Below are 23,085 nucleotides of genomic sequence, written 5' to 3'. Positions count from 1 at the left end.
GGCGGCCTAGCGTGGGGTGGGGCGGCGGGAGGGGCTCAGGCTTCTGAGCCTGTGAGCAGTCCTGCCCACCCGGGGCCAGGCACCTGCAGAGCCAGAGGAGCCCTCTCCTTTCCCAACTTGGAAAACCGAAGCCCAGGGTCCAGGTCACCCAGCTAACAGCACAGGGTAGGGTGGGGTGTGATGGGGTGAAAATGCCCGACTCAGTGCTGAAGGGACCTGCGTGGGGTCCCTGTGGCCGGGGTGAGGCCTGTTGGCCCCATTCCACTCCTGCCACCAACCGGACGCAGGGACCCAACGCCGCCAGAGATCTCCGAGTCTGTGAGAAGCACCAGTTTAATATTAAAATCTTCCCCTTACAAAATAGTACACGGATAGGAAATTCTGATGGCGTATAAAACAGCACGTCTGTTGTATAAATGTGAGTTAATGTGAGTCCTAAAAATACTTGTAAACCTAGGTGATTACATCTTTGGTACCGTAATGAGAGCACAGTCCCTCTCCTTGGGGGCCCGGGGCAGGGGGTGGTGCCACCCTCTTTACGCCCTTCACCCGCTGCTGTCTTGGCCCCAGCCCTCTCTCCTGGAGCACTTCAATGTCCACTGGGCTGGGGGGCTGGCAGAGACACTGAGGTGAGTGGGCCTGGGCAGTGACAAGCCAGACCCCAGGGTTGGGGCAGCTGGAAGGTGAGAAGACAACCCTCAGAGTACCCACCTCTTGTACCCCTTTCTCAGCTCCCCTCTGAGGCTTCTTGTCATTTCCAGGGGACCCTAACTGTGCCTTGTTTTCGGCCCAGACCTGGCAATCTTCAGCACAGTGCTGATTTGCCCTCTCTGCCTCCTTGGCCCAGGCAGCTCCGGGGGTCATTGTGGGTGCTGGTCTTCCCGTGTCCCTGCTATCTCTCAAGTCAAGGCCCAGGCAGCGAGCCTTTTGGGACATGCTGGAGTTGGGGAAGGGGCATGGTTGCTGAACGCCTGGAGCGTGGTATGTGGACTGGAATCTCAGGTCCCAGCTGACCCCCAGGATGGAGGGTTGGGGTGTTTGGCTTTGTGGGAGGGTGGGGGGTGGCAACTGTGCACCCCCAGGAATGTTCATGCTGGCAGGCACCAGAAGTCAGTGAGTCCACCCTGCTCATTTCAACAGGGAACTCGGGCCCAGCGAGGGCCAGGGACTCCCGCGAGGTCTCTTGGCGGGTCCGGCGCGCATTCGGTCCACGAACTGGTCCTCACGTGCGGACACTTTGCACAGGCACGTCATACACTCCTCACAGATGTGGGTCCGGCCGGCCCTGGAGACTGGTGGCGGAGTAAGACTGGCAGTGATGAGGAAAAAGAGTCCGGGACGCAGGAGCTCGGAGACATGGACAGGGCACTCTGTAGGGGGAGGTGGCTCCCCATGCCCGGGGCAGGGGCTACAGGCCAGAATGTCCTGGCCATGGCTCAGTCCCTATCTCTCAGGAAGCATGGACGGCCCCAGACCAGCTTGGGCCTGGGAGAGTGGAGACTGGCATTCAGGGAGAAGGCAACACTGTCCGAGGCCAGGCCCCAGCTAAGCCGGGAGCCAGGGACACCAGGTCCCCTCCCCAGCGTTGGGGCAGATAAAGTACAAGGAGAGAGCTGAGCTCTTTGGGGGGTAGCTGGCAGAACAGAAAGAAGTTCCTCTCTCACCTCATGAACCTTGAGAATCTCCTGGGATTCCAGCTCCACCCCCTCCCCCCCATCAGCCAGGGGGAGAATCCCAGGTTGTGCGTCACCAAGTCCGACTTCCCCATCTTACAGATGGGCCAACTGAGTCCTTTGAGAGAACTCTGGCTCAGAGTCACATGGCCTCCCCAGAGCAGAGGGCTGGCCATGGCTGCTGCAGGTCTCCTGCCTCCTAAGCCAGCCCCCTGCAGGGCTTGGGGTGCAACATGTCAGGAGCGAAAGCTGGTAGCACAGCGATGGGAGGCCTGGCAGGCCCGGCCGGGAGGCGCAGGGTGCTGGCAGGTAGAGGGGGAGCTCCGGGCAGGACAGGGCGGGGGCCAGCCCCCTACAGGAAGCTGTCCTCTGCCTCAGCCGGGTGCCCGGGGCTGCTTGAATCCGGCAGCCACTCCAGCTCTGCCTCTGGCTGCACCTGGGACTCGGGCTGGGGCTCTGGTTCTGGTTCTGGTTCTGGTTCCTCTTGGGGCTCCAGGGGGCTGTCACAGGAGATGGTTGAGGAGGTGTTGACTTCATTCAGGGTAGAGCTAGAGGGAGAAGGCACGTGAGTGAAAGGCTGAAGGAAAACGACAATGGCGTTCGAGAGCTTTCTGTGTCCGAACTGGCATTGTGCACGTGACGCACTTTGGCTCACTGAGTCCTTGTAAGGACTAAGCAGGGCCAGCATGGAGAGGAAAGGGCCCCTCCGAGAGGGTCTGTCCTTGTCCGGCACACACAGCGCTTCACAGCCGCTCCGGCTGCTCAAAGCTCACTCCTCACTCATCAATGTCTCCACCTCCTGCACTCCTTACGGTATATGCTTTCTCATTTAACTCTCACACAACCTCCAAACTGAAGTGCTTATGGCTTTTAGTTTACAGATGAGGAAACTGAAGTTCAGAGAGGGCAAGCAACTTGCCCGAGGGCACAAATCGGGGCAGCGTGCACATCCTACCAGGGGTCTTCAAACTACGGCCCCCAGGCCACATGCAGCCCCCAGGGGAGTCTGATCCTGCCAGCCAGGTTTTTTGGGCAGTGAGCGCAGCCGAGGTGTTACAGTAGGGATTAGTAGTTCATATAGTCCGGCCCTCCAGCTCTCTGAGGGACCGTGATCTGGCTCCCACTTTAAAAAGTTTGAAGACCCCTGTCTAAGCTGCTTGACCCCTGAGCTTAAGTCCTCTGCACACTGTCTGCAGTGGACTATTAGCTGCTTCCACAGGCCAGGGGCCTTCTGAGTCCTGTGTGCTCCTAGCACTCAGAGAGAGCAGGTGCCAGCAGATCTCCAAGCAGAGCTGGGACCCGGGTGGGGCTCCTGCCACTTCACAGCGGGCTGGGTCTGGATTGGAGGGAGTGGGGGTCTGGCCTCATGGGGAGCCCTTCTCTCCAGCCAAGGAGGGACACTGCCTGGACGGCACGTCCAGGCAGCAGCTGGGACTTCCTCCAAAGCCCTCCCCAGACTCTAATGTCACCACATCCCGAGGCGAAGGAAAGCATGAATCTGCTTCCCAGTCTGAATTCTGGCCTGAACTGTAGGCACCGCCTACAACCACACCAGCTCCCCAGAGCCCCCAAGACATGGCTCTAAAGACAGGCCTCAGGAGTTGGCCATGTCCCAGTAATACCTGGGAGCTGGGGTGCTAATTATGGCTAGGCCAGAGCCTAGAGAGGAGAGAGCAGATGGCCTATGAGGGCTCCTTCATTTGTTTTTTAAATATGTAGAGAGAGCCTGACTGGTGTGGCTTCTTGTTTGAGCATCGACCTATGAACCAGTAAGGCACTTTCTGGTTCCTGGTCAGGGCAGGTGCTCAGGTTGCAGGTTCTGTCTATCTCTCTCTCCCTTCCTCTTTGAAATCAATCAATCAACTTCAAATAGACTTTTATTGATTTCAGAGAGAAAGGGCACAAGAGAGAAACATCAATGATTTGAGAGAATCACTGATTGGCTGCCTCCTGCATGCCCCTCACCCGGGAACTAGCCTGCAGCCCGGGCATGTGCCCTGACCAGCATCACATTATGACCTCCAGGTTCATAGGTTGACACTCAACCACTGAGCCACGCTGGCCGGGCCTACGAGGGCTCCTTTAAAGGAAACAACTACTTTGCAGATAAATCCCAGCCCATTCTTTCTCTCACCAACCTGCCTTTTCCACTTGAGGGCATCAGAGGTCAAACAAGTTCAATTCTCCCTTCTACTCACTGGCAGGAATAAGTGCTCACTCTAGTAACTTATTTCTAAGGCAAGCCTGATGCCACACACACACACACACACACACACACACACACACCATTGCATACCCTGGGCCACAGTGGTTACCTGGCAAGGCTGGGGGACCCCTCCAACGGGCTCTCATCAGCAGCCTCGGGCTTGGGGTCGGGCAGGGGGATGATGTAGTCATTGTCGCCCTCGGGCTGCACAGCAGTATAGAGGACTGAGCTGGTGTCCAGCGGGGACCGGAGGCCATGGAAGCCAGGGAAGCGGGCTTGGGACCGAAGGACGGCGGGATGGTCGCTCCTCAGAAACTCCTCGTCCACCTGCTGGTACTTCTGCTCCGAGGGCCAGGGGGAACCCAAGAGACAGGGAAGGCCAGGTCAGGAAAGCCTTCAGGGGTCATCTAACAGTTAGATGCTGACCCAGCCCCTCGCATCTTGTGGAAATTAGGCAACTGGTGCTCAGAGAGGAAGGACAATTGTCCAAAGTCACACAAGACAAGGTGAGCTTAGCACCACCCAGGGAGGGGGCCGTCAGTGGGCCAGCACCCGAAATGCTGACATGTCACCCACTTCAGACCAGACAGATGCTGTCTCATCCTGCCTCAACCTCCTTCAGTGGGTCCTGTTTCCCAAACTTCCAAATGGGGACCACCCCGCTCCAGCTCACTGGTCCCTGAGTGTAACCAGACCCGGGGCGGGATTGGGGTAAGGAATGGGCCTAGGGCAGTGGTCGGCAAACTCATTAGTCAACAGAGCCAAATATCAACAGTACAATGATTGAAATTTCTTTTGAGAGCCGAATTTTTATAATTTAAACTTCTTCTAATACCACTTCTTCAAAATAGACTCCCCCAGGCCGTGGTATTTTGTGGAAGAGCCACACTCACGGGGACAAGGAGCTGCATGTGGCTCTCGAACCACAGTTTGCCGACCACGGGCCTAGGGAATGGGCTGTGCCTGGGCCAAAGGAGACGGGCATCTCTCTCCTCTAGTCCTTGCTGTGGGCAGGGAGGTGTGGCCCCGCTGGCTCCATCTGCCTTGTCGGAGCCTGGATGGGGTCCAAGTAGCCCTCAGCAGTCATCCAGCCTCAGGAAGTTCACGCCTCTGAAGGAGACGCAAGATTTGGCCCCGGTGAGACGGCGTGAGGCAGGATGCAGGATGACGGGCGCTGTAGGCTCCCTTCTCTACTTTAAACGCATCAGCTTCCACGTGGGATTCATTTCAGAACTCTCTGTGCTGCTAAAATAAATCCTGTCTCCGGTCCATCCCTTATTGGTACCAGCAGGGAAACTGAGGTCAGGTGAGGATACGGGGTGGTCCCCCAAATCCCGGCATGTTACACCAGCCTTGTACCGGTGTCTGACTTCCGGACCAGAACGCTCTGGTTCCCTCCCCCGCCGTGCCTTGACATACCTTTTTATAACCCTCGCCCAGAAGCCTCTCCAGAAGCAGCACCAGCTGGGAGAAGGGGGGGCGAATCTCAAACTTCTCTTCCCAGCACTTCTGCATGATCTCGTAGCTGGGGAGAGGCGCAAGGGGTCAGGGTCTCTGACACAGGGCATGATGGGGGGGAGGGGCCTGCCACCCCAGAAAGGTGAGCCATGAAGGACTTGGGGAAGGGAGGTGGATAGGTGTCGCTTTCCCTTGTCTCGCCTGGATATCCCCTTGGGAAGCCCTCCCTTCGGGCCCGGTTCAGTGGTTCAGTGGTTCAGTGGGGTTGACCACGCCTGGGTGAGCACGTGACCCAGGTCTGGTCCGTAGGAGCCTGCAACCCCTCAGCTCAGTGGCTGGTTCTGGGTGGGCATGTGACCCCAGCTCAGTGGCTGGTTCTGGGTGTGCACGTGACCCCAGCTCAACAACCAGCTCTGGGTGTTTTGCTGGAGCTGGGGTGAAAGCAGCAGGACGCGGCCACTGGGCAGTGCCGGCCTGGATAGGAGGCTGGGCCGAGGAGAGCGGAGCCCAGGGTAGAAGGAAAATCGCTGATGACCTCAGCTGCACACCTGGATCCAGCCAGACCTAGATTTTCCTAGATCAATCTGTTGTTGGCTTAAGCTGGTAAAGTTGGGTATCTATGGTTTGCACCTAGAGAGTTCTCCCAAACACGCCACTCACATCTCATCGGAGGCGTGGGCAGGCTGGGCCATGCGGTAGCCCCGCTTGATGGCGTTGTAAAACTGCTCGTTCATGGGCAGTTCCGGGTACGGGGTGCCACCTGCCAGGGGGCAAAGACAAGAGAAGAGATACACCAGCTCAGGCATGAGAAACCCTTGTGCCAGGGCTGGGAGGAAGGGAAGGTGACCTTGGGATTGAGAAATATGGCTCCTTCATGGCTCTGGACAGACTACGATCCTCCCCAGAATCAGAGAACCAAAGAATACCAGAACCAAGCAGGCTTTCTGATGTCACTGTCCCAACCCCTAGATGCTCAGATGGGGAGGTAAAGAGGTCCAGAGAGGGCAAGATCCTTGCCAAGGACACACAGCAATAAGAAAGCAGCAGAGCTGGGGTGTGAACCTGAGCCCCGATCGCTGACCCAGAGTCTGTTCACAGCCCCTCCAGGCTGGAGGTGTAAGTGGTCAGGGAGGGAGCCCTGCCAGGCCGCTGAGGACTGTGGGGAGGAGGCATACCCAGGGTGAAGATCTCCCAGAGGAGGATCCCAAAGGACCACACGTCGCTCAGGGTGGTGTAGAGGCTGTTGAAGATGCTCTCGGGGGCCATCCACTTCAGCGGCAGGAAGGTCTGCGGGAGGGCGGGTCCGTCTGAGGTGAGGAGGGGCCGAGCCCCACCCTGCACCTGGGCGGTGCGGGGAGACCTGGCAGTCCTCCCCCCACAGCTCCTCTCCCTCCCTGGTCCCTGAGGGCCTATCTGCGGGCACACGGTCCCCATGTCCATCCCAGTGCTGGCCAGAGGGTCAGGAGGCTGTTTCTTTGTCCGCAATTGCGGTCATGGTCACCCCAGGGTCTGAGGCTCCTCACGGAACAGGCTTCCTTCCTGACCTGGAGAGCCCCTGACTGGGCTATCAGGGCAGCGTGGGAGCCAGGGACATGCCAAGGTGCCAGCTCTGATCCTGGCTGCCTCCGATCTCGGGGCCCAGCGTCCCTCCAGCTCTGTGGTTCACTTTCCCGGTGTAGAAAGTGGGCACACGAAGGGGAGGCAGGGTGATCATATTTTAACCAAATACCGCCTGCCACCTACTCATCTTTCTTAGCTGACACCGCGGCTTCTTCCTCTGCCTCCTGCCACGGTTGGGAGAACACATTTGGCCTGCTCCTCCTCCAAACTCCCCAGGACCCATTACAGCTGGCCCCTTGCCCCCTGTCATGACCAGCAAACCTGAGCCCAAGCTCACCCTGCAAGCCTCAGCATCTCTGCCGGCTCCACCCCATGCACAGCTCATGGCTCCCTTCCTGTCCCTGCACACAAGGCCGGGCGGGCAGAGCCGTCACTGCTGGGCAGGTCAGACCACGAGGAGCCCTGACCTGGTCCCCCCTGAGCCAGGCTGACCGCGAGGGGCAGAGACGCACAGGGGTGGGGAAGGTACTCACGCTGCCTTTGGAGATGTAGTTAGAGTCCCGCATGATGTCACGAGCAAGGCCGAAGTCACAGATTTTGACCAGCTTGCCCTCACAGATGAGCACATTCCTGGCTGCCAGGTCTCGGTGGACACACTGGGGGAGGGGAGGGTGGGAGCTGAGGCCTTGGGGCAATTGTGGGGAAAGACCCTCTGTGTCAAGTGCTTTGGGAAAAATGCAACACTGTCCAGGTGAGGGGGGCCACGTGGTGTGGGGGACCACACAGGTGAGAGGGGCCACGTGGTGTGGGGGACCACCCAGGTGAGAGGGGCCACGTGGTGTGGGGGACCACCCAGGTGAGGGGGGCCATGTGGTGTGGGGGACCACTCAGGTGAGAGGGGCCACGTGGTGAGGGCGTTCACTGTCCTCATCCACCCGATGGGGCGAAGCTACTGTGTAGACCGTGTACCTGGAAGACCTGGGTGGCTGGGTGACCCACCTCCCCAGGACCTCCATCTGCCCACTGGGACCACACGTACGTTCTTGGAGGCCAGGAACTCCATGCCGTTGGCCACCTGGTAGCTGAAGCCCACGAGATCCGTGTAGCTAAGCACTGGGGACTCGTTGATCAGGGTGGCTCGGCAGGTCCTCTCGGGAGCTAGAGGAGAGCAGGAGGTCAGCACGTCTTGTGTTTCCACGGCCCACGGCCCTCTGCTCTTTGGCCCCTGGAGGCTTACTGTCCAGGGCAGTAATCTCCCCCCAAAGGAAAGCAATTTCCAAATATCGAACTGGCACCTCTCCTACTTTGCCAGAGCCTTTCTTGTGCGGACAAAGTGTCAGCATTTGCCCTGGACCACGCAGCCTGGCCTGCCCTTTTCAGGGCCACCAGATCAGCCTGGGGCCTACTCCGAGCTGATCACCCTTCCCCAAGGCCCAGGAGGCCAGGTACTCCCCCACCCCAGCTTCCCCTCCACGTAGGCTGCATGTATATGTCAGGACCCAGAAGCTGGGGTTCGTATTGGGGCTCCACCACAGCAGCTTCGGGCAGGTGGCTGCCCTCAGTGTCTGCATCTATGAAATGGGCACAAGGCCAGCTGCCTCCCAGGGTTGTTCTCCAGCGGGACATGTGAAAGGCTTTGACAAGAAGGCATCCCTGCACAGGTGCGAGGGCCGCACAGGTGAGAGGACACCGCGCACCCACCGGAGGGGACGTAGTTATCGTAAGGAGCCATGTAGTTGGAGGACTCGATGTCTGCGTATTTGATGTCCCCTTTCATGTCCAGCATGGGCACATAGTCCACCGACTCGTCCTTGCTCATGTCCATGTAGCCGCCGTCACTCTCCCCTGTGTGGCTGAGGGCGAGAGGAGAGTCACCGAAGGAGAGGTCACAGGCTTCCCCTTCCTGTCCCCCGCCTGCCCCTCCGCTCACCGCGGGGGCCTCAAGGCCCCGTCACCCAGGTGTTCCTCCTCTCCCTCACTCAGCCATCCTCCTCCAGGCTGTCTCCGTCACGTGAATGACCTAGAGAGCCCTTTCAACCAACCTGTGGGGCCCTGAGTCGGGCCCTGGGCCTGCCAAGATGACACAAGACCCAGTGTGTGTCCTCAGAGGGCTCAGGCCAAGCTATGATCTGAATGGAGCCTCTGCCTGCAGCACCAGCCCCTTGAAGAGCTGTGGGACTAAGGACACAGGTCTCTACAGGTAGGAAAGAGATTGGAAGAAAATGGGTCAAAATGTGGGGGAGGGCCGAAACCGGTTTGGCTCAGTGGGTAGAGCGTCAGCCTGCAGACTGAGGGGTCCTAGGTTCGATTCCGGTCAAGGGCATGTACACTGGTTGCAGGCACATCCCCGGTGTGTGTGTGGGGGGGGGGGGGGGGGGTGCAGGAGGCATCTGGTCAATCTTTCTCTCTCATCGATGGTTCTAGCTCTCTGTCCCTCTCTCTTCCTCTCTGTAAAAAACCAATAAAATATATATTTTTTTTTAAATGTTGGGGAGGACAGGGATGCATCTTACTGTCTTTAATGCTTTCCTAACGTTAACCTGGTCTCTGCAATAACTGCATACTGCTTTTGTGTTATTTTTGGAAAAGAAGAAGGAAGGGGCTAGGTTGACCTCAGGGCACTGAGAGGTTAGTGTGCAGAGGGCATGGGAGCTCCAGCGAGGAGTAGGGGTGGAGTCAGGCCTGGGGAGCATGGGAGGGACAAGGGGGTCCCACCTGCCCTGTGTAGCACAGGGCCTAGCACAAAGCAGACAGCCAGGAGGTGGCAGCAGATCCCACCACTATCATCAGCGTGACCGTCACTCCTTCTGGGGTGGCCACGCCCCAGCTTCACTCTACCCTCCCCAGCCTTCGCTTCCTGTACTGAACAAGGAGGGAGCGAGCAGGTGCTCCTCGGGCCTCTCCCCTCCCCCAGTACCTGGGCAGCGGGAGCCCGCCGGGCAGAGCGTTGCTGTAGAGCTCGGCGCCCGGCTGGCGGCGCTTGTCCGGACAGTGCTGCAGGAAGGTGTGCTTGTTGCGGTGCAGGTAGTCCACCAGGTCCCCGTAGCGGCAGTACTCGGTGATGATGTAGATGGGTCCTGCGGAGGGAGGGACTGGCTCAGGGATGATCCCCAGGGAAGCCTTGGCTCCCGTTAAGGGCCATGAGAGTAGTGACAGGCTGCACATGGGATAGGCAGCTTGGTACAATGGCGAAGAGGCTTTGGCTCCAGGCAAATCTGGGTTCTTTTATTGATGGATTGATTGATTGATTGACTTTTTACAAAGAGGAAGGGAGAGGGATAGAGAGTTAGAAACATCGATGAGAAAGAAACATCAATCAGTTGCCTCCTGCACACGCCCCACTGGGGATGTGTCTGCATCCAAGGTACATGCCCTTGACCAGAATCAAACCTGGGACCTTTCAGTCCACAGGCTGACGCTCTATCCACTAAGCCAAACTGGTTTCTGCCAAACCTGGGTTCTTTACCTGCCTCTGTAACCATGAGCAAGGTACGGAGTTTCCCTGGGCCTTGCTTTTCCCATCTGTTAAAGGGGGCCAGTCATACCCAACACAAAGAGTTGTGAGTGTTGATGGGTTAATGCCTTTGTCGGCTCAGCTCGGTACCTGGTCCGTAGCAAGCACTCCATGATAGCTGTTGTTGGTAGGTTTTCCAACTAAAGCTTATGTTGGAGCCCAGTGTATAAAGCAAATAGTGGCAATTATTCACCATCAGGTTACTGCTCAAATTCAACTATGATACGTTTACTTAAAGTCAATCTGTGGGAACCTGAAGATACTAGGGGGAACAAACATTGTGAAATGGGGTGATCACTACAGACATAAACTGGCCTATGTGTACCATGTACTTCTGTATTTTGTTTTGGTTGTGCAATGTTGAGGAAAATCCCAAATCTCACAATAAGCAAATGTAAATGGCAATAACATTGTTTTTGCAGCCTAACTTGTAATCACAGTTTCAAGTAAACATCCGTAGCCAGAAAGGCTTGATTCTGTGACCTGAATGAAGGCAGCTCCCAGTTAGCAGGCTGGTGGTCTCCAGTCCTGGGGACACAACTCAACTCGGTGTCATGTAAGCAATCATTTATGACAATTGTTAAAATGTATCAAGAAAAACAAAACAGCCGAAACCAGTTTGGCTCAGTGGTAGAGCGTCGGTCTGCGGACTGAAAGGTCCCAGGTTCGATTCCGGTCAAGGGCAAGTACGTTTGCTGTGGGCACATCCCCAGTGGGGGATGTGCAAGAGGTGGCTGGTAGATGTTTCTCTCTCATCGACATTTCTGGCTCTCTATCTCTCTCCCTTCCTCTCTGTAAAAAATCAATAAAATATTTAAAAAAAGAAAAAAAAGAAAAAAGAAAAACAAAACAAAACAAAACAAAACAAAAAAAACAGACACAGAAAACAGTGTGGTGACTGCCAGAGGGAAAAGGGGCGGTAAACGGTGGTGGAAAGAGACTTGACTTTGGTGGTGAGCATACAATGCAGTGTGCAGATGATGTTTGTTGAGTTGCCCAGTTGAAACCTGTATGGTTTTATTAACCAACTAGAAGCTCGGTGAATGAAATTTGTGCACAAGTAAAGTCCTTTGACCTGGCCTGCGATCAGGGCCAATCTGTGGGGCAACCAGTGGGATGATCAGGGTCCCAGCTTGCATCCACCTTGGCTGACCTGGTGCCACCCACTCACTGGCCCCGCCCCCCCACTGCCAATCACTTCCTTCTGTGGGGTGACTGGCAGGGTGATTGGGGTGGGGGTAGCCTGCTTGCACCCGCTTTGGCTGACCTGGTGCTGCCCATTCACCAGTCCTGCCCCCACCACCGCCGCTGGTCAGGACCTGCGGGCTGAGGTCAGCTCCTGCATTGAGCATCTGCCCCCTGGTGATCAGTGCACATCATGGTGACTGGTTGTTCCACCATTTGATCGATTTGGATATTAGGGTTTTAAATAGATGGATGTCACCCCAATAAATTCAATTATAAAATAGATTGTGAAAATTTTAAAATGTCAGAGGATCCCTTCATTTGGGAACCATGGACTGATGGCCTGAACAGTCCTCTGGCCTTGGCAGTGCTGTGATGCTGTGCGTTTCTAAATCCCATAGTCATCTGGCTCTGTCAAGTGAGGGTGTTGGAGGCTCCAACTGGAGTGCCCTGATGTCCTTGGACTGAGGAGCGGTGGAGAGGGCCAGGCCTCGGCCACTGGCATTTCCCAGAATCCTCTGGGCAATTGGGTCTGTACCTCCTTTGGTGCAGGCTCCCAGCAGATTGACCACATTCAAGTGGGGCCCGAGGTGGCTCATGATCTTCAGCTCTGACATGAGGGCCTGCTTCTCACTGCTGCGGGCTGTGGCTGAGGGAGAGAGGGGGCTCAGGCCGGGCCCATCACGGAGGCCCCATGCAGGTCCCACTGGAGCCTATTCTGGCTCTGCCCAAGTCTGTGCTGTCAGACACAGGTGGCCAAGGGTGGCAAGGACCCACATGCAAGGAGAGGGAAAGAGCTGGGGGGTGGGGGGGGGAGAGAGAAACAGGGGAGGGAAGAAGCTGCCAGAGGTGGGAGCAGGGTTTGGAAGTCTCTTTCTTCGGAGTGAGGCTGGCCCCAGAGTGACTGTACTCCTCATGCCAGCGAATCTGAATCCGAGTTGGGCCTGGCCTGCTCTGGGGGTGCCGGGGGTGCGGGGTGGGGCAGGAGGGAGGTGGGACGCTCCCAGGACTCACATTTCAGCATCTTGACAGCCACTTTCATAGTGGCCTGAGAATGGCTCAGGCCGTGAGCCGTGGCCTCTACCACCTGCCCAAAGGCCCCGGAGCCGAGGGTACGTCCTGGGAGAAGATGACCCCTCAGTTCCCGGCCCACCAGGAAGCTGCATTCCCACCTGCAGCCACCCTGGACTTAAGGCGTTCCCCCCAAGGAGGGTCCTAAAATCACAGCGCTTCACAGTCCTTCCTGGTGCCTCATTCAAGGCCTAGCTGCTGTCTGGCCCATCTTAGTCCCTGGAAGCCGCCCTCCCTCCCCAGAGGGGAGCACTGCTCCTCCGCACCCCCCACCCTCCCAGCTAGACTAAGCACAGCCCTGTCCTCAATTAGTAGTTTCTTTCTCGTCACAAAGAGTCTCATCTCACACAGTCATGGGATCATAGGACCTCAATGCTGGATGGTCCCTGGGGGATCGTCTTGTCCCCATTGTACAAACGGGGAGACTGAGGGCCAGAGAGGGCAAGACATCCTTCGGCCCTGAGTCTCGAAGCTAGTCACAGCAGAGCTGGGACCAGACCTCAGATCATCTTCCCGCCCGCCTCAAGTCCACACACTGCCACGTGAGGGCTCCTTGGACTGACCGAGCACAAGCTGGTCCCGGGGCAGCTCCCAGGTGGAGTCGTAAGGCAGCTGCATAGGGTCCACGTAGATGTACTCGTGGCCATCGGAGCTCACAGATTCAATCACCTTCCACCGGATCTCATAGCGGGGCTTCTGCAGGACCAAGACCAGGGGTGGGTCATCAGAGGGGTTCTTGAGGCCCACGAGGCCCAGTCCCTTCTGGAACGGATAGGGCAGGAGACCCAGAGGCCCAGAGAGGGTCAGCGGAAGTCACACAGCAAGTTATGGCTAGGGCCAAGGCCTTCAGTGGGAACCGATGCCAAGGGGCTAAGAAGTGGCTGAGGAGTAGCTGACAGCCAAGGGCCCAGCTCCTCAGAACCTCCTCCCCAGCTTCTCCCAGAGCCTCAGCTGCTCCTCAGATGGGAATAAGGGAGCACACAGCCCCAGAACGTGGCACAAGGCAGGGGTACTCTGCGGGGTGTGGACAGCCCCTCTCCATGCTGGGTCAGTCACAGCAGGAATCTCAGAAAGATGTAATGGTGGGATCTTGAAACCATGAAGTGTTGGAATCCCTGGACTGGAATCTTAGAAAGATAAGACTGTGCGGTTCTGCAATCCTAATTCAGGAATCTTAAAATGTCAGAAGCACAGGATGATGAAATCTCAGGACAGAACATGGGAATGACAGAGTAATAGGATCAGAATGCAGCTCAGCAGGATCCCGAAGTCTCAGTGGGTAAGAGCTGGAAGGATCCTGAGGCCCATGTAGTCTACCCGGCAGGACCCAAACCCTGTGTCTGGGATGGGCAGGAGTGATGTCTGAGCAGGACCCGGACAGGGGAGCCATAGAGGCAGGGAACCCTGATGGCCTGGATCAGGCTGCTGGGGATGGAGGTAGCTCAGACATCCAGTGTCACTCTATATCATTTTACACCTGAACTCCATGCTGGGCCCAGACATGGCCAGATCCTATGGGATTCAAGGACAGGATTGGGAGGTGGGCGTATAATACAATGGTGTGCTAGTCTGTATCCCTTAGGCAGGGCGGGGCTTACCTTCTGCCAGAGCATGATGAGGATGATCAGGGAGATGATCGTGAGGACCACCAAGGCCAGGATGGCCGAGATCACCACCACCTTGAAGGGCAGGGCTGGAGGCAGAGACAAGACTTGGCAGCTGCCTTTCTCACTCACCTCTTGTACCACAAATCCCCCTCTGCCCACCCTGCCCAGAACAGAAGCTCCCTCTCACTCCCTTCCACAGGCTATAGTGTCAGACCCTCAGCCTCTCCCTCTGGGCCACACCTTCAGCGTCCCCGTAAATACCCATATAACTACCTGCTGCTCAGATCACTATCGGCCTCCCTGTCCCTTCAGCCCTCGCAGGGGTCAGTGTGGCCTGTCTGCCATGGCTCCAGATCAGATGCAAGCTCCTGGCGGCCAGTCTGTGGCTCACCTTCCCATGCTTACAGACATGCACCAGCCCAGTGGCCCACATGCATAGGAATTGTACATGCATGCTTACACACTTGTATGGGATTGTGCACCCACAAGTACATGCATAGACAAACACCTGTGGGTTTACATATGGATCTGCGTGCATTCTTCATTACATGCTTACAAACCTACACTTGGAGGGTCTGTACCCATGTCCAAGGGTCAGGCATGCTCATGGGCATGGCTTACGACACACACAGAGTGTACACACTCCGGGCATAAGGAGAGAGTGCTATGCATAGCCATGGTTTACAGACATACGCTTGTGAGTGTACACGTGTGGCAATACTGTGCTGTTGTGTAAGCGGAGGAACATATTCTGGTGAATTTCACAGGGCTCCGGAGCGCCCGGGGACATGCTGACTCTGGCACACTGACACAGCCACAAGTATGGCAGAGTCGAGGTGGGGGTGAGGGGTCACCGGGGGCCACGAGGGCTGGATGACTCACACTGGGGCACCAGGGTGACCTCCTTCGCATCATCGCCCAGCAGGTTTCGCAGCGTGCAGCGCACGGAGAGCGGCTGATCCACGCGGCGCAGGCGCAGCGTGCTCACCACCTCGAACTCCTGCTCCTCCGCCCAGTATGTCACGTTGGTCTCCAGCTGGCTCTCTTCCTCGGAGCTGTTCCCCAGCGGCGTGGGTGGCAGCTCGCGGGGACACCTGCCCAGGGTGCCAGCCAGGTCAGCTTCCAGGCCCGGCCCTCTCTAGGCTATCCTTCCGGCTTCCTCTGAGCGGGTTCTTTTGCCGTCCCTCGAGTGACCAGCAGGGGGCGCTCCTACCCCACAACTGAGAGGCCTGGTTCGCAAATTCCATTCCCTCCCTTTGACCCTCAGAATAAAGTTAAGGAAAAGAGGGCAATTTAGGTCATGCAGGGCATCTCCACGAAGCCACATCTTCTAGGATGTGACGCTAGCCTGGAGCGATGTGCCCAGAGGAAGGGAGGGGCTCAACCAGATGACCCTCAGTGGGTCCTTCCAGCCAGCTGTGGGTTCCCTGGGAGACTGAGGCAGGTGTTCTGCTCACCTTTTGAGGTCACTGCAGATAGACCAGGTGAGGTGCGGCTGAGGCATGCCCCGGCCGCGACAGCGGACTGTCTGCTCCCCGTTGGCAGGATGGCTCTCACTCAGCTCCAGCACGCGGACAGGCACTGCATGGAGAAGGCATGGGGCCAGGCGGAGGGAAGGTCAGAACAGACAGGTAGTGAGCATGATCCTCAGGGATGAAGGGCATGGTCCAGAGTCTCCCCTGGGGGAGGGGAGCCGCAGACTGCAGGTGAACATTCAATACCAGGAATCCCCATGTGAAAACCGGCGATTCCCCTTCTGGGTACTTCAAAGGGGAAGCCCCGGCAGGGTGCTAGTCTGTCTTTAACACCTCTCAGAGACTTGCTAATCTTCCCTTTTAACAAAGAGAGAGCAGGCCTCCGGATCAGGGCCCTGGGAAGGCAAGAGCAGGGAGCTCGAATTTAATAGCACTGCTTTGTTGTCTTGGAGTCGATTTAGTGGTGCTTCATGTTTATGACACTTAACAGTGTTTTCCATCCACCACTGAGAGGTTAAATTCTCTTTCAAAACACATTTTTAGAAAGTCAATGGCCAAAACATTACGTCACTATCATGTCATTCCTCTGCTCAAAACTCTGCAGTGACTCTTCGTTTTAGTCGCAGAAAATGTCCACCCAAGAGCCCATGAGGACCTACACAGTCTGTCCTGTCCACCCCACCACTGCCCTGTCCCAGCTCTGACCTGTCTCCCACCACTCTACCCCTCACACTGCTCTGGCCGCTCAGGCCTTTCTGCCTCCTGTCTGCCTTACTCCCATCCACACTGCCTGCTCTGCCCTTTCCTCAAATAGCCACTCGGCTAATGCCCTCACCTTCTTCAGGTCTTCACGCAACTGTCACCGCAGTGAGGCCAACCCCATCACTGCTATTTACTGGTAAAAGGGCAACCCTCACTGTCCCTGCCCCCAGCTCTCCATCCTCCCCCACACCCCTCCCGGCAGCTTTTGCTTTTTATTTGTTACCTTCTAACCTTCTACATAATTTGTTGGGGATTTTAGCCCTACTGTCGAATGTTTGTCTTCCCCCACTAGCCCATAAAGACAGGGCCTCATGATCCTTAAACAGACCGGCATACTGGAGTTGTTCAATAAATACCTATTTAATGAGTAGTGTAGTGTAAGGGGCACGTGAGAAGGGAAAATCATGGCATTGGCCCATGAAGGCCTGAGGTTTTGAAACACCAGTCTAGCCCAATGGCCAGCTTGTGCAGCTGGGGAAACTGAGCCCCAGAGAGGTGGTGTGCACAGAGCAGTGGGTCAGCATTGGCCCTAAGACCGGAACCCTGTCTCCTGAGTCCCAGGCTCCTCTCCTGCTCCTCTGAGGGGTGGTGGACAGTGTAGGGAGGGAGAGGAAATGGGGGGGTGGGCAGGGGAGGGAAAGCAGGGTGGAGGGCTCCTCACCGTTGATTTGCAGCTGGAAGGAGACATGGGCCTCAGCGTCCTCATGGAAGGCCAGCATGGTGTAGTGACCAGCCTCGCCCACCTTCACCCGCACCAGTGTCAGTTCTGTCACATACCTGGGGAGCAGGCCAGGCCAGGAGACCCACTTTCAGCACTGGAAGAACGCATACAGCCCTCCCCGCCCTCCTCGTACAGACATGGCCCAGGAGGTCACACAGTGTCAGTAGCAGGGCCAGGACTCACACCCATAGAACTAGTCTCCTGGCTCCCCCCGCCCACAGGCAGTTCCACTGCGCCCAGAGGGCGGGCAGGAGGGTGGGGATGAAGCGTTAGCAGCATTCCCCTCCTCCTCCGCATCTCTTCTCCTTCAGAAGGGCCTGACACTGCTCTATCCCAACACTGGCACCTCAGGCCAGCCTGCTCACCTCCAGCCTTAGGGCTCCCATGTGCATGTCCACCTGCTCGTGAACAGTCATTCTGCTTTTTTTCTCCTTAGCTGCCTCCTGGTGGCTCCACCCATTGCAAGGACAACTAAACATCTGGAAGATCATCTGACCAGTGTCTGCTTCCCCACTGGACAGGAAACTCTGAGGCATGGACCTGTGTGTTTCCCATGGCCTGGCATAGCGCCTGGCAGGGTGCCTGGCACATAGTGGGCGCTCAGGAAAGATGGGCCGAGGTTCGTGGAGTAACTGAAGGCTGTGGGCTGCCTGGCAGCTGCAGACCCTAACGTCCAGAACGGAGCGGGTAGGCGGCTGCTCACCGAGTCTCCGACACATTGCGCGTGGACAGGGCGAACTCGCCAGCGCTGGAGTCGCCCAGGGTGCGGTTGTCCTTGAACCACATGACCGTGGGCGGTGGGTAGGCCTCGAACACCACCTGCAGAGTCCGGCTCCGGTGCAGTTCCGCGAACTGTACAGCGTCCAGCTCCCTCAGCAGGCGCACGTAGCCACTCTCTGCAAGGGGCGACTGTCAGGGCGGGGCTGAGCCTCGGGGGCGGGGCTTCTGGGGGCGGGGCATCGGGTGTAGGAGCTACCTGAGCTGGGATTGAAGTTGGGGCTGGGGCTGGAACTGAGGCAGATTTGGGGCTGACATTGGCTTGGAGACCAGGTTTAAGATGGAGGCTGGAGTTGGAGTTCTCACCCAGGCTGGTGGCTGAGATGAGTTGCAGCCTGGTTGAATTTAGGGACGGGGCTGCCTGGGCCTGGGGAGGAGTCTGGGATTGGACACTGGGGTGGGGCCAGGCTCCAGCAAGGAAGAAAGTCTAGATGGGATTAGGGTTGGCACCATGTCTTGGTTTGGGTTTCTCCTGGACATGGAGCTCTGGTTTGAAATGTGGCTAGAGCTGAGCTGAAGGTACCGCGGGGCTGTGACCGGGTGTGGATCCAGCTCAGAACAAGGGTTGGGGCTGAGCCCGAGGAACGCACCAACCACGGTGACATTGATGGCTTTCTCATCCTGATGGTCATACAGACTCTCGGATACATTGCAGATGTAGGTCCCTGAGTCGCCCAGCTCGGCACTGGGGATGTGCAGGATGGAGCGGATGTGGGGAATATCGAAGTCGGTCACTGGCTCCACTAGCCGCCCACTCTGTGGGGACAGGCAGGGCAAGAACCCCCAAATCAGGAAGCGTCCAAGGAGGCAGGCCATCGCTGCCGGCCCTTCCTTCCTTCAGCCCCTGGCCCAGCATTACCTCCTCGCGGGGGTATGTCCACTCGAAGTTGACCACCTCGTTCCCGGTCACAATGCACGTAATGGTGATGTTCTCACCCTGGCGGACCACCGTCTGCGCCGCATTCATTGAGACGTTGATGGATGACGCTGGTGGAGAGAGTCGGGCTTAGTTAGGGAGTCACCACCAGCTGGATACCAGCACTTCAACGTGGGGATGGGATTGGGGTCCAGAGAGGGAAGGGATGGTTGATGTGGAAGATCCACTTGTTCAACAAATATTTATTAAATATCTGCTCTATGCCAAGTACTATTCTAGGCACGGGGGCTTTTGCAGTAAACACAACAGATAAAATTTGAGCTGACATTCCAGAAGGGATAACATTCTGGAAGCCAAAGTACTCTCCAGGCAATTAACTGCACACCAGATCCCCTACGTCTTCTGCTCTATTTCATCTTTCCAGTAATCCCATTTTACAGCAGAGAAGCGGGCTTGGAGAGATGGTGTGCTCTGTGCAAAGTCGCTGAGGCAGGAAGTGGCAGAGCTGGGATTCGAACCCCAAAGGCTCCAAAGCCTGTGCCTTCACCCACTCCTACATACCACCCAGCCCTGCCACTAACACATCCCGGGGACCTTGGGCAAATTCCATCCTCTTTCTGAGCCTCGCTTTCCTCGTCTGTAAGATGGAGAAACATGAGCTGCCTTCAAAGGCCGCGATGATAATCCCGTGACAAAAGGAGCCACGTTGGAAAGGGCTCTGCCTCTGTGAAGGCTCCTATTTGCCCCTGCTGAGCCTCAGGCCAGAGAGGGGGCTCACCCTGGAGGCTGTAGACATAGTAGGGCTCGGAATCCACCTCCTTGTCCCCAATGGTGGTTCTGCAGACATAGGTCTTGTCCTCAAAGGTCCCGAAGAAGCCACGTTGGTGGTCGTAGGGGATGGGCAGTGGGTCATCCACCTTCTTCTCATGCAGCGTCACCACCAGCTGTGGATCCGTCACTCGGCATGGGATTGTGGTCTCGGTCACTTCCGTGAGGAAGATGAAAAATTCCTCGGGGAGGATCGGGAGGAAGCCCATGGTGGGATCTGCCAGGGGTGAGGGTGTGGGGTTAAAAATGAGGGTCAGGGGGAGCTGGGTTTCCGGCTAGCCCCCTGAATTGCTGTGTGACCTTGAGCGGGCCTGTTTCCCTTTCTGGCCCTCAGTTTTCCCATTCCAGAACAAGGATGCTCTCAGAAGTCCCTTCGAGCTTTAACATTTGACACAGACCGTTCCAGGGTGGGGAGGCCCCCGGTTGGATGGCAGCTGGTACCTGGCATGTGTAGAATGGGGATGATGGGATGTGGACGCCAAGAGGGAGTGTATTGGAACCAGCTGAGAATGCAGAGTTCTTGGGAGCCAGGAATGGGGTGGGCTGGCAGGGAGCAGATGGATATTCAGACCAAGGGGTGGGAATGAACGCACTCCTGGGCTGAGCCAGGCTGGATTCCACGATTGGCCTGCATGTCTAAGCTGGCTGCCTTTCACCGCGTCACTGAAGCACTCCCTGAGCTTCCCCAGATGCCTGCAGCGGAGGAGTAAGGGCGGGAGCGCAGGCCCGGGGCCTTACCTGGCACAAAGATGTAGAGCCGTTTCTGCTCACCGGCCTCCAGCTCCTGGGAGCTATTGTAGGCACAGAAGTATTCTCCCGTGTCTGTCCCAGTGACGTTGGCCAGCGTCAGGATGCTGGAGAAATTGCCATCCTGGGTCCTGACCATTTCTTGCGGAGGCTGCTTGGACGTCCGTCTCCACACCACCGGGTCTGGGCCAGAGCAGGTCAGCACCAAGGTGCTGGAGACATTGAGGACGAGCTCCGGCCCCGGAGGAGTGATGACCAGACCTGGAGAAGCCTGTGGTGCCAGCAACACCAGCAGGGGCAGCAACAGCGCCTGGCCTTCGGGAGAGGAGGCGTCCGATAAGATGCCAGAGGCCAGGAGCCCCCGCACCTCTCCCAGAGCTGACACACAGGCACAGCCCTTGCAAACCACACCCCGCTAATCAAAGCACAGCCAGGAGCCTGTGGTGTGGAGGCCTAGCTCGCTCAGCTCCCCGGGCCCAGCTCCCCGGCCCGGGGCCTCCTGGCCTTCTGGCCTCAGTGCCCATCCACCCCCAGCCTAGGAGTCCTTCAGCAGCAGCCTCAGGCTGGGGCACGTCCTCACAAAGGCGGCAGGAAATCCTTGGGAAGTCATTCCCAGCCTCCAGTTCCTGCATTATTTCCCAGGTCACTCTCGGAGCCTCTTCCCTGCAGCTGCCTCAGCTGCCCAGGTTCTGCCCAAAGCCCAGAGGTGGCCCTGCTTGGGGAGGGTGGGGCAAGGTAGCTCAGAGTGGGGCAGACTGAGGCAGGAGAGATGCTGAGGCCTCTGGGAACTCAGGCAGATGGGAGGTGGGGGTTGCCAAGCAACTGGTTCCACTTCCCATGCTGACATCCCCGAGGGGAGGATTCTGTCAGCTACCCCATCCCACCCCACCCCACCCCCAAGCCAGTCAGCCATCATTAGTAAGCTGTTACCTAGTCATCGATGGCCAATGACCATTGATTGCCTGGTCAGCTGCCCAGCCCCTGGAGAACCGAGTACATGTACCGGGCAGGAGTGAGGGGAGCATGAGCTGAGAGAAGCCCAGCCGGGACTTGGGAGTGCACAGCCAACGAGTGCACAGCCAAGCAGGGTGGGGAGTCCCAGACCGGAAGCAGACCGGCCAGACCGATGCCAGACCAATACCAGCAATGCTGAGAAGAGATGGGAGGCTGGGTGACTCGTAGTGAGTGGTGGGAAAGCTGGTGAAGGGGCATGGGAGTGGAAGGCCGAGTAAAGGATCTGGGCCAAAGGCTCTGGGCAAGCAGGGAACCCACTGGCGTTAGTGAGCTGAGGGGTGGGCAGCGGAAGGGAACCACTGGGAAGGGCAGGACACGGAGGCTGGGAGCACAGCAGTGCCTCTGGGCTCCAAGGCTCTGGTGCTCCACCCTCCCAGCTCCAGGGTCCTGCTTAGTGACTCCCCCAGGCCCCTCCCAGGCCCCCCATCTACCTACCTTTGAGGACAGGAGCTGGCATGGCATGCAGAAGCAGCATGGTGTCCTGCAGAGTTAAACAGGGATCAGTCAGGGCCCAGGGCGGACAGAGGCAGTACCAGGGCCCATCTTTGCACCTGGATCTTGCAGAGGGAGCCCCAGCCTGGGCCACCGAGACTTCGTGTCCGTGGCCCCGAAGTCAAAGGCTACCCGTGTCCCATGGCTGAGAAGTCTCCCCTGCCCACAGGTCTCCTCCCGCTGCACAAGGCACAGCCTCAAGGAGCCTGGACCTTTCTTTGGCTCCGTGGTGACCCTGGCTGAGCCCCCACCTCTCTTTGAGCCTTAGTTTCTCTATATGCATGGGGGCGGGAGTGGGAGTGGGGGCTTGGACTGGATGGTGTCCAGGGGCCCGCCAGCCCTAACAGCCTGTCCTCTGGGTGACAGTTCCAATACCAGGCTCTTATCTGCCAGGACAAATATTTGGGAAAGTGTGATGAAAGGCCTGGAGGAGAAGGAGGGGGTAAGCCAGAACCCAGAGAACTCCCACAGCTCCACAAGCACAACAGGAAGTGGAGGTGGCTGTGGGAAGGGAAGCGGGGGAGTCAGGGCTGTGGAATGTGGGGGGAGTACCCCACACCTAGTCCCCCTTCCCTTGGTCCTGAGCTGCTCGGGGAGGCCCAGGGGAGAGGGGCTGGGGGCTGGGCCCCGGAGTGCCCCACTGCACAGCAAGCCTTGGGAGGTCCGTGGAGACTGCTGAACTCACCCTACCCCTGGTGTCCGGATGGGGAAACTGAGGCTCTGAGAGAAAAAGGAGTTTGCCTGAGGTTACACAGCGGAGCTTGTCTGAGAGAGAGACAGAGAGAACTGACCTGATAGAGGTAGAGAGAGACGAGACACAGAGAGACAGAGAGAGGGGAGACAGTGATGGAGTCAGAAATCAGCAACTGCAGGGACACTCCCTGAAAGACAGACTGAATTGGGAGCGTCTTTGTTCCATCTCTTCCCGTGGCCGCCGCATCCAAGGGTCCCAAACCACCACAGAAAGCCAAGCTCGCCAGGGTCTGCCTGCAGCGTGGGCAGGAAGGAGCCCAGGAGCAGATGGGAGTCACAGCAAGAAACGTGGGCAGTGGCCACGTGACGAGGCATCGAGGAGCCTCCCGGTGCCGCGGGTCTGCTGACTTCCCTGAGCGGCTGCC

General features: G+C 57.5%; 1 protein-coding gene across 1 annotated transcript in view; it reads right to left on the bottom strand.

Moving 5' to 3' along the window:
- Positions 1 to 315: 315 nt before the first annotated feature.
- PDGFRB (platelet derived growth factor receptor beta) overlaps positions 316 to 23,085 on the bottom strand; it is a 38,367-nt gene continuing 15,597 nt past the window's right edge. The window contains exons 2-23 of the mRNA XM_084884202.1: positions 21,911 to 21,956; positions 20,453 to 20,776; positions 19,665 to 19,931; positions 18,869 to 18,996; positions 18,600 to 18,765; positions 17,936 to 18,128; positions 17,173 to 17,288; positions 15,732 to 15,855; positions 15,157 to 15,368; positions 14,266 to 14,360; positions 13,231 to 13,363; positions 12,611 to 12,715; positions 12,135 to 12,245; positions 9,815 to 9,974; positions 8,599 to 8,750; positions 7,937 to 8,055; positions 7,431 to 7,553; positions 6,513 to 6,624; positions 5,998 to 6,097; positions 5,299 to 5,404; positions 3,989 to 4,218; positions 316 to 2,221 (exon numbers count right to left, since the gene is read on the bottom strand). Coding sequence (XP_084740328.1) covers positions 2,026 to 2,221; positions 3,989 to 4,218; positions 5,299 to 5,404; positions 5,998 to 6,097; positions 6,513 to 6,624; positions 7,431 to 7,553; positions 7,937 to 8,055; positions 8,599 to 8,750; positions 9,815 to 9,974; positions 12,135 to 12,245; positions 12,611 to 12,715; positions 13,231 to 13,363; positions 14,266 to 14,360; positions 15,157 to 15,368; positions 15,732 to 15,855; positions 17,173 to 17,288; positions 17,936 to 18,128; positions 18,600 to 18,765; positions 18,869 to 18,996; positions 19,665 to 19,931; positions 20,453 to 20,776; positions 21,911 to 21,950 — 3,312 coding nt within the window. The 5' untranslated portion in view covers positions 21,951 to 21,956 and the 3' untranslated portion in view covers positions 316 to 2,025. The remainder of the gene's footprint in view (positions 2,222 to 3,988; positions 4,219 to 5,298; positions 5,405 to 5,997; positions 6,098 to 6,512; positions 6,625 to 7,430; positions 7,554 to 7,936; positions 8,056 to 8,598; positions 8,751 to 9,814; positions 9,975 to 12,134; positions 12,246 to 12,610; positions 12,716 to 13,230; positions 13,364 to 14,265; positions 14,361 to 15,156; positions 15,369 to 15,731; positions 15,856 to 17,172; positions 17,289 to 17,935; positions 18,129 to 18,599; positions 18,766 to 18,868; positions 18,997 to 19,664; positions 19,932 to 20,452; positions 20,777 to 21,910; positions 21,957 to 23,085) is intronic.

This window comes from Pipistrellus hanaki (assembly GCF_964339955.1).
Source record: "Pipistrellus hanaki genome assembly, chromosome: 5".
NCBI classification, from domain to species: Eukaryota; Metazoa; Chordata; class Mammalia; order Chiroptera; family Vespertilionidae; genus Pipistrellus; species Pipistrellus hanaki.
The sequence above is the reverse complement of the archived record's forward strand: the minus strand, read 5'-3'. Positions and strand labels throughout refer to the sequence as shown.